Genomic DNA, 12141 nt, shown 5'->3' with positions numbered 1-12141 from the left:
ATACACTATACAATCTGACTGTACAATCTCCCTTAAGCCGCGTACACACGGGTGGACTGTCTGGCCAACTTAGTCTGTCGAAACACATTTCAGCGGACAGTCCGCTCGTGTGTGGGCTTCAGCGGACTTTTTCAGCGTGCAGTCTGGCGGACTAAGTATTTCGGCATTTCCGTAATATTGTCCGTCCAACTTTGGTTTCAGCGGACAGTCCTCTCGTGAGTAGGCTAGTTCGACGGACTAAGTATGGCGCATGCTCAGAAAGGATTTACAAGGCGAAAGGTTGCATTGCTGTGTATTGGACGTCCTATTTCTAGTCCCGTCGTACGTGCTGTACACGTCATCGCGCAAGCTTTCGACGGACTGTTTGTTCATCGTGTGTTGTCAAGTCCGTTCATTCGAAAGTAGGACGGACTGTCAGTCGGATTGTCTGACGGACTAAGTTGGCCATACAGTCCGCCCGTGTGTACGCGGCTTTAGATCTATCATCAACTATGTTATGCAAGGGCCTGCCTTATTTGATACAGAGTGATTGGATAGATAGGCATGTCCTCCTATTATTTAGTTTTGGTAAATCTAAAGGAGATTGGACAATCGGTTTGTATAGTGTATGGCCACCTTTATACACTGAAAATTAACTAGTTGTGCTTTTGGCGGCATTAATTGTTAATGACATCCAGAATATGGAAGCAAACATGCATTTTGTAGTATGCAAAAATTGTGCAAACTGCAAGATGCCAAAATGCCCCATGAATTATTCTGCTGTGTTTGTCATGTGTAGGGCATCCCATTGAAATCAATGGGCTTCCCTATACATGTCATGGGAAAAACACACCAAAAACCTGCACTCCCACTGTGTGAATGGGGCCTGAAAATTAAATTGGCGTGTTTACTCCCTCCCCCTCCCTGAGCTGGAGCTGGATTACAAGAACAGTGACAGCTGAATGTCTCCCACATATGTACTTGTATAAAGGTGGCCATACACTATGCAATGAATGAGGAAGGCATGGTCCACAGAAGTAAAGCATGCCTTTTTTCTGTGATGCAGTAAGGCAGTGCATGACAGGATATGAAGTTTCCTGCATTGTCACATGATGAGACAGGAAGTCAGGTCTCAAAAAGCACATTTGAATTTTTGAACTGAGAGGTGAGGATTCAAAGCTTCCATGAACTAGGTAAGAACGGTAGTAGAGATAAGTTGGGATGGCTTGGGCTGAAAAAACTTTGGAAAAGGTTTCTATTTATTGTGAAAAGTGAAATTTTGCCTGGAAAGGTAAATGCAGCTTTTAAAATGGTTGTAAAGGTTAAAGTTTTTTTTTTAACTTAATGCATTCTCTGCGTTAAAGTAAAAAATATTTTAATAGTAAGGCCCCCCATACTTACCTAATCCCCATCTCGATCCATTGCTATGTACATCTGCAGCTGCTCTTCTCACCCCTCCCCTATCTCACAGGCTTGGCCAGGCCAGTCACAACCCTGCCACCAGTGGCTGCTGGCCTATTTACATCATTGGACGTGTGTTATGCTGCATACACTGGTGTGCATTGTGCACATGTGCAGCAGTGTTACACCAATGCCTATTTTTTTTTTCATACTTTTCTAAAATGACAACTCTATGCACGGCAGCGTGTTATGATGCATTACAGCACATTGTAACTGCACAGTGTTGTCTCGGGACGGATCCGTGATCCACCCGTGGACATCTGCTTGCTTAGCAGGGATCGCTCCGTCGATCCCCGCTGAGCAAGAAGATGACAGGTCCGTCTCTGCACACTGCGCAGGGACGGACCTGTCAGAGCGCCGCTCTCCCCTATGATCCTCCCACCTGATCCGATCCGCAGATGGATGGAAAAGTAGGTTTTTCCTCCGTCACACTTTTTCGGATCAGAGCGGGTCGGTTGTCAGCTGACATGTCACCGCTGACATCCGACGCTCCATAGAGGTCATAGACTGAGTATAGCCTCAAATACAAAATATACGTAATACATATAACAGTACCATCATCCCAATTGATAATTGTCAAGAATTGGGAATTCTAAGGATATCGGGGCAGTTGCTGAGGCTGCTCCCTTGATATCCACACCCAAAAATGTTTTTTGAGGGGACTATTGCGGTACTAAATAAATAATTCATAGAAGACTTTGTTATAAAAAATTACAAATAATTTAACCACTTTCAGACCGGACCATTTTGCTGGTCAAAGACCAGACCACTTTTTGCGATTCGGCACTGCGTCGCTTTAACTGACAATTGCGCGGTCGTGCGACGTGGCTCCCAAACAAAATTGACGTCCTTTTTTTCCCACAAATAGAGCTTTCTTTTGGTGGTATTTGATCACCCCTGTGGTTTTTATTTTTTGCGCTATAAACAAAAATAGAGCGACAATTTTGAAAAAAAGCGCATTATTTTTAACTTTTTGTTATAATAAATATCCCCCAAAAATATATAAAAAAACATTTTTTTCCCTCAGTTTAGGCCGATATTTATTCTTCTACATATTTTTGGTAAAAAAAATCCCAATAAGCGATTATTGATTGGTTTGCGCAAAAGTTATAGCGTTTACAAAATAGGGATAGTTTTATAGCATTTTTATTAATAATTTTTTATTATTTTTTTTTACTAGTAATGGCGGCGATCAGCGATTTTTATTGTGACTGCGACATTGTGGGGGACCCATCGGACATTTTTGACACATTTTTGGGACCATTGTCATTTATACAGTAATCACTGCTATATAAATGCAGTGATTCCTGTGTAAATGACACTGGCAGTGAAGGGGTTAACCAGTGGGTGGCAGTGTAGGGGTTAAGTGTTCCTAGGGGTGTGTTACTAACTGTGGGGGGGTTGGGCTTTCATTTAGTGAACACTGATCTCTGCTCCAATCACATGGAGCAGAGATCAGCGTCACTAGTTGCTAGGCAGAATGGAGAAATGCTGTTTACAACGGCATTTCTTCATTTGGCCGCTCCGTGAGACGATCGCAGGTATGCCCGCGGCGATCGAGTCCGCGGGTCCCGCAACCGGAATCACGGGGGTCCCGACCAGCGCGGGAGCGCGCCGGCGGCAGGGCGACAAATTTAAAGGGACGTACATGTACGCCCATTTGCCTGCCCGTGACATTCTGTCGACGTACATCGGCGTGCGCTGGTCGGCAAGTGCTTAATAAGGGCAAAAAAATTAAATCCATCAAAACTTCCATATCGCTAAAATCATATACACCACAATTTAATAAACTACCGACAGGTAGCCCCGTAAAGGTTTCTATTGAAGAGGGGTATAGAAACGTTTCCTCTACCGGTTTCGTAGCAAACCGCTTCTTCAGGAGGATAGTCCTACAGAATAAATAAAAATATTTGCAAATAATCAAATAGCAGCGAATCATATAATGACATAACAGAAGATTTACAATAATTTAAAGGTCTATGGAGCATCCTTTCAGGTCCGCCTAAAAAACTGACAGGTGGACCTGAACGGATCGTCTGTGTGAAAGAGGCCTTGAATGCAAATGGTGAAAACTGAACATATGCAAATCTGTAAATAGGTAACTTACACAAAAAAATCTGGAGGTAGGCCTCACACCTATGCATCGTGATAATACCCTATCCGGGTGCTAAATTGGCCTGCCTCAAGTCCAGAGTTTTCACCAACTGAAAACATTTGGCGCATCTTGAAACAAAAAAAAAGTACGACAAAGAATATCTAGGACTGTTGAGCCTTTAGAATCCTGTATCAGGTAAGAAAGGGACAACATTCCTCTCCCAAAACTCCAGCAGCTGGTCTCCTCAGTTACCAAATGTTTACAGAGCGTTGTTAAAAAAAGGGGATCCTACACCATGGAAAATATGGTGCTTCCCCAACTTTTTTGAGTCATGTTGCTGCCATCAATTTCAAAATTACCTTATTCTATCCTTTAATTTGTACATTTTCATTGTTTAAACCTTTGATATGTTCTTGATGTTCTATTGTGAATAAAATATAAGTTTGAGATTATTGCATTCTGTTTGTATGTAGATTTCACACAGTAACTCAACTTTTTTAGAATTGGGTTTGTATTTATCTAAAGCTAGGGCAAACAGCCCTAAATGTACTTTTCAAAAAATAGAATACTGTAACTCATACTATTAAATTGGACTTTTCTGCAACTATTATGAACAGTGTAATGCTTTTCTTTCTGAATTAGGATATTAACTCATGTTTTGCTATGATATCATGCTGGTTTCGTTCTGTCAAATCAATGGCATCCAGTGACATTTATCCAGGAAAATAGCCAATGTTTTAATAGAAAACCTTTGTTTTCCTCCCAATTCCTGCTGGGACTTACTGACCATTTCCATATGACAGCAAACCAGATAGTTAGGGTTGTGAAATGACATTGATGCAAGGTATACTGTATATTGGTATTACAGGTATCGCATTCTTGAAACTGATAATAGCTTAACTTTCAGGCTGTGATTTGTGACAGCCCAGAATGCAGAAGACCCCCTTTTCTTTTTACCTCCACAGTGTGCTGTGTGTCTGACCTCAATACGCAATGGCATTACATAATTGTGTTGGCTTACACTCCACAACTTACCAACCATGGATTTTCTTGGAAGGGAAAGTTTGAACTTTTATCCAGATTAATTACATAATTCCTTAATCTTCCATATTTCTTAAAAGTTGTTTATGGCTGCAGAGTTCCTTGAATGACCAATAAAGTGAAATTAAATTCTCTCAATTAACATTAACTATTTTTAATCCTTATGTTGCTAACATTAGTAAATAGAAAGGAATGTATATGCCCTTGTACACACGGTCGGACATTCCGACAACCAAATCCATCGGATTTTGTCCGACGGATTTTGTCCGAAACTGGTGTTGCATACACATGGTCGGACAAAGTTGTCGGAAAATCCGATCGTTCAGAACGTGATGACGTTATTTTCGTTACAACGGGACTACGTTCAGGCTAGTAGCCAATAGCTTTGGTCTAGGAATTTGATCTGAGCATGCGTGGAACTTTGTCCGATCGGTTGTAGAGAATTCCGATCGGACAAAGTTCGATCAGATCATGTTGTCGGAAACTTTTACAGTCTAGCTCTAAAACTTTGTTGGTCAGATATTCCGACGGAAACAGTCCGATGGAGCCCACACATGGTTGGATTATCCGACAACACGGTCCGACCGGACATTTTCCGTTGGAATGTCCGACCGGGTGTACAAGGGCTTTTATATTTACTTGTTTTAGACTTTTATTTTTTTTACAGTTCATCACTTGCTTGCTTTCTGTTCTAGGCCAAAATGATGACATACATCCCAGGTCACGGGCGGAGCTTCAGTGGTTGCAATGGCGACCCCGTCCATGATCCAGGGGGCCTGTGCTGCCTCCCTGTCACCCTAGGTAATAGGGCTGGTTCACACCAGCCACTGCACTGCAGCACAGAGGCTGGTGTGCAATGTGATTCAACTGAGCACAGCGTAGTAAAGAAGCGCTGAGCTTGACAGATTGTACCGTTTCCTTTTTTTAAAATAAAATTTTATTGAGATGTCACAAAGACGTATAATAAAGTTCAGTTGCTGGCTGCCTCCTGGATTGCCTCAAACTGTACTGCACTGATAACATGTACTGCATGCAGTACTTTTTTCTGCGCATCATACCCACACACCACTGCACCATGGGGCACAAAGGAGACAAGGTATTTTGCCTTGTTTATGGGGTGGGACTGCTCTGGAATAGCTAGCCAATGCAGTCCCACCGCATCTGGTGTGAACCAACCCTTACATTGTGTCACTGGGGAAAAGCACCCAGTCCCTCTAAGCTTCCGGTTTCACCTACACAGGGTGATGAGACAAGCCCTTTCCCCCAGCGGCACACTCACTGCTCAGCCCCCTGCCCAGCCCAGTACTGACACTCCCTCCCTGCCTTGCTATGTCCTGCTCAACTGTGCCTGCTCCCCACATGCAAGGCCCAGGCCGGGCCCTCTAAGTTTTCTGTTTTGCAAGTACACAGTTTTCGCCCGGAAGTTGAGTGTGGCCTACCTGCCCCACCTTTATGCCTGTGCAGCTGGCAGTGAGAGTATATTGGCGATCAGTAGAAGTATCAGGTGGTAGTAGGGGGCCCCAGGTCAACTTTTGCATCAGGGACTCATAAGCTTCAATCTACAGCTCTATTCCAGGTGTCTTCGTGGGCATTTTTTGAAAGGAGGAGGGATCTTCTCAGTTAGGTACAACCTCCTGCCTGCATGGTTGATCTAAGAGCAAATAGATTCTAGGAAATAAAGGTGGTCACTGCTAGAAATGTTAGCGGTGCGTTTTTCAAAGTAATCTCTCTGTAGGAGATACTGTTACATAAACTGAGCCGCTACAATCTTTACATTGTGCTGCATGTTGCATACTCACAATCAAAGTATTTATTGTTTTAGCCATTGCTTATTAATAAGTAGCCTAATAGTAGCACATGGGCAGTGTCAAATTAAGGTCTATTTAACTGTATCCCAACCACACCCAATATTAAGCCCTATTTAACCACGGACGGGAACTTTTTTTCGCTGAATAAGGTATGTCATTGGTTTCATCGACACCAATGCTGGGAATTATTACTAAGACACTGATGTTAGGGGTTATTATTGCACAATCTGAGCTTACTAAATGTTCCTTTCCCTGACTGATAAAGCGAAGTAAACATTTTGTTTTTAGATATGTGGCACTCTCAATTCTTCACCAACATTTTTCAGAACACTAGGCCCAATAGATTTCCTACCCCTGTTGCAGGGATGGACTGACAACTCATGGGGCCCCCGGGCAATAGGAGATTATGGGGACCCCAGGCAATCCAAGATTATGGGGTCACACAGTATACACACATGCAGTATACAATCACACAGTATACACATACATGTACACACAGTATACACAGACATGTTTCTATTGACTGAGAAAGTACTGGAGAGGTGGGGCAGCTATAATCTCAGGATTTTTAGACCAAAAGGATGTCAGTAAGGGACAGTTCTGAGACTGATGTTAAAAAAACACAGATTTTTACATACTGTCCCTGGTTTTACTGAGGCTGGAAACCCTGATGGGGCCCCCTAGTGGCCGGGGCCTTCAGGCAGTGCCCGAGTGGCCCAATGGTCAGTCCGCCCCTGCCCTGTTGTAAGAACATTTATAATGTATTATTCTGTTACTTTTTTATAAAATACCTTTATGCCATTTGCATTTCCAATTGGGTAGGAAAAATTATGTATCTTCTGTATGTTCACTATTTCAGCTTGATTTTCATTACTGTTGTTACTACTGTAGTTTGAAATAATCGGCTGTCTCATTTTTTGGTCCGCCGTTATCAGGTCATAGTATGAACAAGATGTGTACATGACTCACCAAGCGTTAGATTTCTTAATTTCTGCATTTAGTTCATTTTTAAAATAATGCCTGAAGATCATAATTATTGGTTTCACAATTTCAACTACAGTCACAGATTTATTGTTTTAATTCCGATTAAACAATGAGTATTTAGGTACTTGTCAGTGTTAATTGTAACATATGTTAGACAACGCATGCTTTTGCTGTTCGAGTAAACATTTTCTAATCTTGTAGGTACCTTAAGTCAATCGGTTCACAAACAATAGCGCTCATTACAAAAAAAATAAATAAGTATCTGTAGAGTTGCCTGCAGGCGAAGTAAAAGCAATATTCATTCTCTTGTTGTGTTTATTGTATTAAAGCTGAGTATTATGAATTTGGAGAGACTTTTGCTGATGGAAAAGAATGTGTTCCTTGTCATGGAATGAATTAACAAATGATCAGTTAATGAGCAGCTACCGCACTATTTCCAAATCTGAAGGGTACTTAAGCAAACACATAACAAAGTAAAATGTGCAGAGTTGCTATACTTTGTATGTGATGAGAATATCCATTTAGATATTTCTTTTTTTATTCTTGTTTTCTGCTCAGTCCCAGGAAATTGAAAAAACAGCCGATGACTCTAGTGGTGATGGTGACCTCTCGGAGTTAATCAAGAGAAGGTTGGAAAGTGTGGCCAGTACAGGCAGTTCAGCCAGCTCAGGATTCATAGAAGATAAAAGTTACAGTGATTCCGAGGAGGAGGAAGAAGGTAATTAAAAGATTCTTATATTCATTTATTTCAGTTACTTATATAGCGCCATCAATTTACGCAGCGCTTTACATATACATTGTACATTCACACCAGTCCCTACCCTCGAGGAGCTTACAATCTAAGGTCCCTAACTCACATTCATACATACTAGGGCCAATTTAGACAGGATCCAATTAACCTACCAGCATGTCTTTGGAGTGTGGGAGGAAACCGGAGTAAACCCACGCAGGCACAGGGAGAACATGCAAACTCCAGGCAGGTAGTAGACATGTGCGATTCGTTTCGTACGAATCTCAAATTCGTACGAATTTCCAAAAATTTGTACGTCCGGGAGGATCCGAAATACGAATTGCCGTGCGTCCGAATTCTGTACGGAATACGAACTTTTGTTTACGAATTCCGGATTTCGGACGACGACTCAGTGCCCGTTCACACTACCGCGACTTGTCAGGCGACTTAGTCACCTGACAAGTCGCGCTCCGTTCTGTACTATGGAACCGTTGTAATGGGAGCGACTCAAGTCGCTCCGACTGAACTTTTGTTTACGAATTCCGGATTTCGGACGACGACTCAGTGCCCGTTCACACTACCGTGACTTGTCAGATAGAGTGATCTGACACCAGCACCGTGACATAACACATGTATGAGGTGCCCCAGGAGGATGTAAGTTTTTACGAAACATGTCGGGCTGTTTGTGCTGATACCATCACGCTTAGAATATTCCCTAGCACGGGTGTATATTTGTTCTTAATTTTAACCGTTTTTTTATGCATACTTTTTATTTGTTTGTATCGGACCTATTCGGTCATACTTTTGGTCTGCTGTGTATTTATATTTTTTATTAATAAAATTGTCGACTGCTTAACGGTACGTTCACGATCGGAGTTCTTCTTTGTTTTACCCTTCCCCACGCTCGTGGCCGGGAGGCCCGAGTGTTTTGTGTTTCACCACAGGTTTGCGCACTGAAAAACCTTGACATCCGACGATGTCTTCAGGCAACTTACATTGACTTCTATCACAGAAGTCTTCTGCAAGTCATAATAAGCATAATGAGCAATGTTTTTGCCTTTAAACTCATCGTAAAGAACGAACGAACGACGATTCGTATTTCGTACGAAACAGAACGGAATTTCAGACACGAAATACGAAGTACGAATTAATTTTATTACGAATCGAAACAGAACAGAACGGAACGAATTTATTGACGGCGCCCATGTCTAGCAGGTAGTGTCGTAGTTGGGATTCGAACGAGCGACCCTTCTTACTGCTAGCCGAAAGTGCTACACACTACACCACTGTGCCGTCCATGTTATATTCGTCATCCTATTTATGATTAATAGTTGAACTTCGCTTTTTTTCTACAATAGAGCTAGCTAACCAGCACTTCTGCTTCATGCCGATTTTGAGCAGGGAGGGTATACAATTATTCACTCTCTTAGCTTTTCGAATTTTTTTTCCAGCACCTCCCTGTTCAATCAGAGTTGGGAAACATTGAAAGTGAACATTTAGTCACACTGCATTAGAATGTGATAAGTCCAACTCACATACCACATAGTGGGACAGAATTGGACTAGGAAACCACCCCATAAATACTGTATGTACACATCCTTTCAAACTAATCTCCACAATCTTCTAAATTTTCAAACTAATCAGAGTAACATTATTTATAAGTTGATACAACAGGGCTGATTAATTATATTGTTGAGTGCACTAATACAGACAACTTCTGCATTGTATCTAAGAAATAAATGGCCTCACAGCAACATAACTACAAATTCAACCAATATAGGTCATACACCATCATCCAGAAATTACACGAAAAAGAAGTTTGGATAGTCTGGTCCCCAGCCAGACATACCAGAAAAAGGGGGGGGGCTATAGGACTATTACGGTGCACATAAAGAATACAGAATTCAATTGACAAAAAACGTATAAAAAACGTTCACAATTTATTGAAACATAAAATCAATTCACAATCAAGGACCAATGTGGGATGTGAAGTATTTAGACTAGTTTCGCTTTTCAGCTTCTTCAGGAAATACATCTAGGAAATATATATATCACAATTAAATGTATGTAAAAGACATAATGTTGATAGAAAAATTGGGAAAACAAAAGGGGAAAGAAGAAAAAAACAAAATTACAAAACCATTAATTACATTTAGAGTCTTACCCCCAACACCTAGGCCACAGGGTGTTCTAACCCACCGGGAGAAGCCTCCCCCGGCGACTGGGGGGGCACTTTATACCCCAACAAACAATTCGGCCGATATCTGTATAGAAATGTAGGAAGTTAAATAGTATAAAAGCTTGCCTCGTGTGGTCAGGGGAAAAAGGTGAGTGTGAGGTGTTGAATCCGGACCGGACAACCAAGTGAGGAAAAAATATAATAATCGATTGTGATGTATCACGATAAACCCACAATTGGGGGCCAGAAGGGAGGAAAAACAAGAAAGAGAAAGAAGGTGAGAGAGGGAAAAAGAGTTAATGGTGAATGGGGGGGGGGGTTTGGAAGGGAGGAAAAGCAGAGGGGAGATGGAAATGTTCCATCCAGCTTTCCCCTTTTGGTTTCCCTATTTTTCTATCAACATCATGTAATTGTGATATATTTTTCCTAGATGTATTTCCTGAAGAAGCTGAAAAGCGAAACTAGTCGAAATACTTCACATCCCACATTGGTCCTTGATTGTGAATTGATTTCATGTTTCAATAAATTGTGAAAGTTTTTTTATACGTTTTTTTGTCAATTGAATTCTGTATTCTTTATGTGCACCATAATAGTCCTATAGCTCCCCCCTTTTTTGGTATGTCTGGCTGGGGACCAGACTATCCAAACTTCTTTTTCAACTTCTGCATTGTCTCATTGTGTTAAAATAGGGCTGGTGTAGGCTAAGCAGAACAAAGGAGGCTGTTCTTTTGACATTTGCCAGTTTCACACCCCTGACCTGAATAAAGGAAGCAGTTTGATGTACAACTCCCATGAATAATAATATTTATTTACTTAAAATTTGCTCTTTATTATCTAGTTATATCAATGCTTGATATACAGTATCTCACAAAAGTGAGTACACCCCTCACATTTTTGTAAATATTTTATTATATCTTTTGATGTGACAACACTGAAGAAATGACACTTTGCTACAATGTAAAGTAGTGAGTGTACAGCTTGTATAACAGTGTAAATTTGCTGTCCGCTGAAAATAATTCAACGCACAGCCATTAATGTCTAAACCGCTGGCAACAAAAGTGAGTACCCCCTAAGTGAAAATATACAAATTGGGCCCAATTAGCCATTTTCCCTCCTCTGTGTCATGTGACTCATTAGTGTTACAAGGTCTCAGGTGTGAATGGGGAGCAGGTGTGTTAAATCTGTTTTTATCGCTCTCACTCTCTCGTACTGGTCACTGAAAGTTCGAGGCACCACATGGCAGAACTCTCTGCGGATCTGAAAAAAAGAATTGTTGCTCTATATAAAGATGGCCTAGGCTATAAGAAGATTGCCAAGACCCTGTACTGAGCTGCAGCATGGTGGCCAAGACCATACAGAGGTTTAACAGGACAGGTTCCATTTAGAACAGGCCTCGCCATGGTCGACCAAAGAAGTGGAATGCACGCACTCAGCCTCACATCCAGAAGTTGTCTTTGGGAAATAGACGTATGAGTGCTGCCAGCATTGGTGCAGAGGTTGATGGGGTGGGGGGGGGGGGGTCAGCCTGTCAGTGCTCAGACCATATGCCACACACTGCATCTAAATGGTCTGCATGGCTGTTGTCCCAGAAGGAAGCCGTTTCTAAAGGTGATGCACAAGAATGCCTGAAAACAGTTTGCTGAAGGCAACCAGACTAAGGACATAGATTACTGGAACCGTGTCCTGTGGTCTAATGAGACCAAGATAAACGTATTTGGTTTAGATGGCATCAAGCGAGTGTGGCAGCAACCAGGTGAGGAGTACAAAGACAAGTGTGTCTTGCCTACAGTCGAGCATGGTGGTTGGAGTGTCATGGTCTGGGGCTGTATGGGTGCTGCCAGCACTGGGGAGCTACAGTTCATTA

General features: G+C 41.9%; 1 protein-coding gene across 1 annotated transcript in view; it reads left to right on the top strand.

The window, feature by feature from the left end:
• LOC143973940 (vascular endothelial growth factor receptor kdr-like) overlaps positions 1–12141 on the top strand; it is a 285307-nt gene that overhangs the window by 232052 nt on the left and 41114 nt on the right. Inside the window, exon 21 of the mRNA XM_077474881.1 lies at positions 7927–8086. Coding sequence (XP_077331007.1) covers positions 7927–8086 — 160 coding nt within the window. The remainder of the gene's footprint in view (positions 1–7926; positions 8087–12141) is intronic.

This window comes from Lithobates pipiens, unplaced genomic scaffold (genome assembly GCF_037356315.1).
Source record: "Lithobates pipiens isolate NorthernLeopardFrog02 unplaced genomic scaffold, aLitPip1_a1.2 Scaffold_1, whole genome shotgun sequence".
In the NCBI taxonomy this organism is placed as follows: Eukaryota; Metazoa; Chordata; class Amphibia; order Anura; family Ranidae; genus Lithobates; species Lithobates pipiens.
This window is presented reverse-complemented; position numbering and strand designations above follow the sequence as displayed.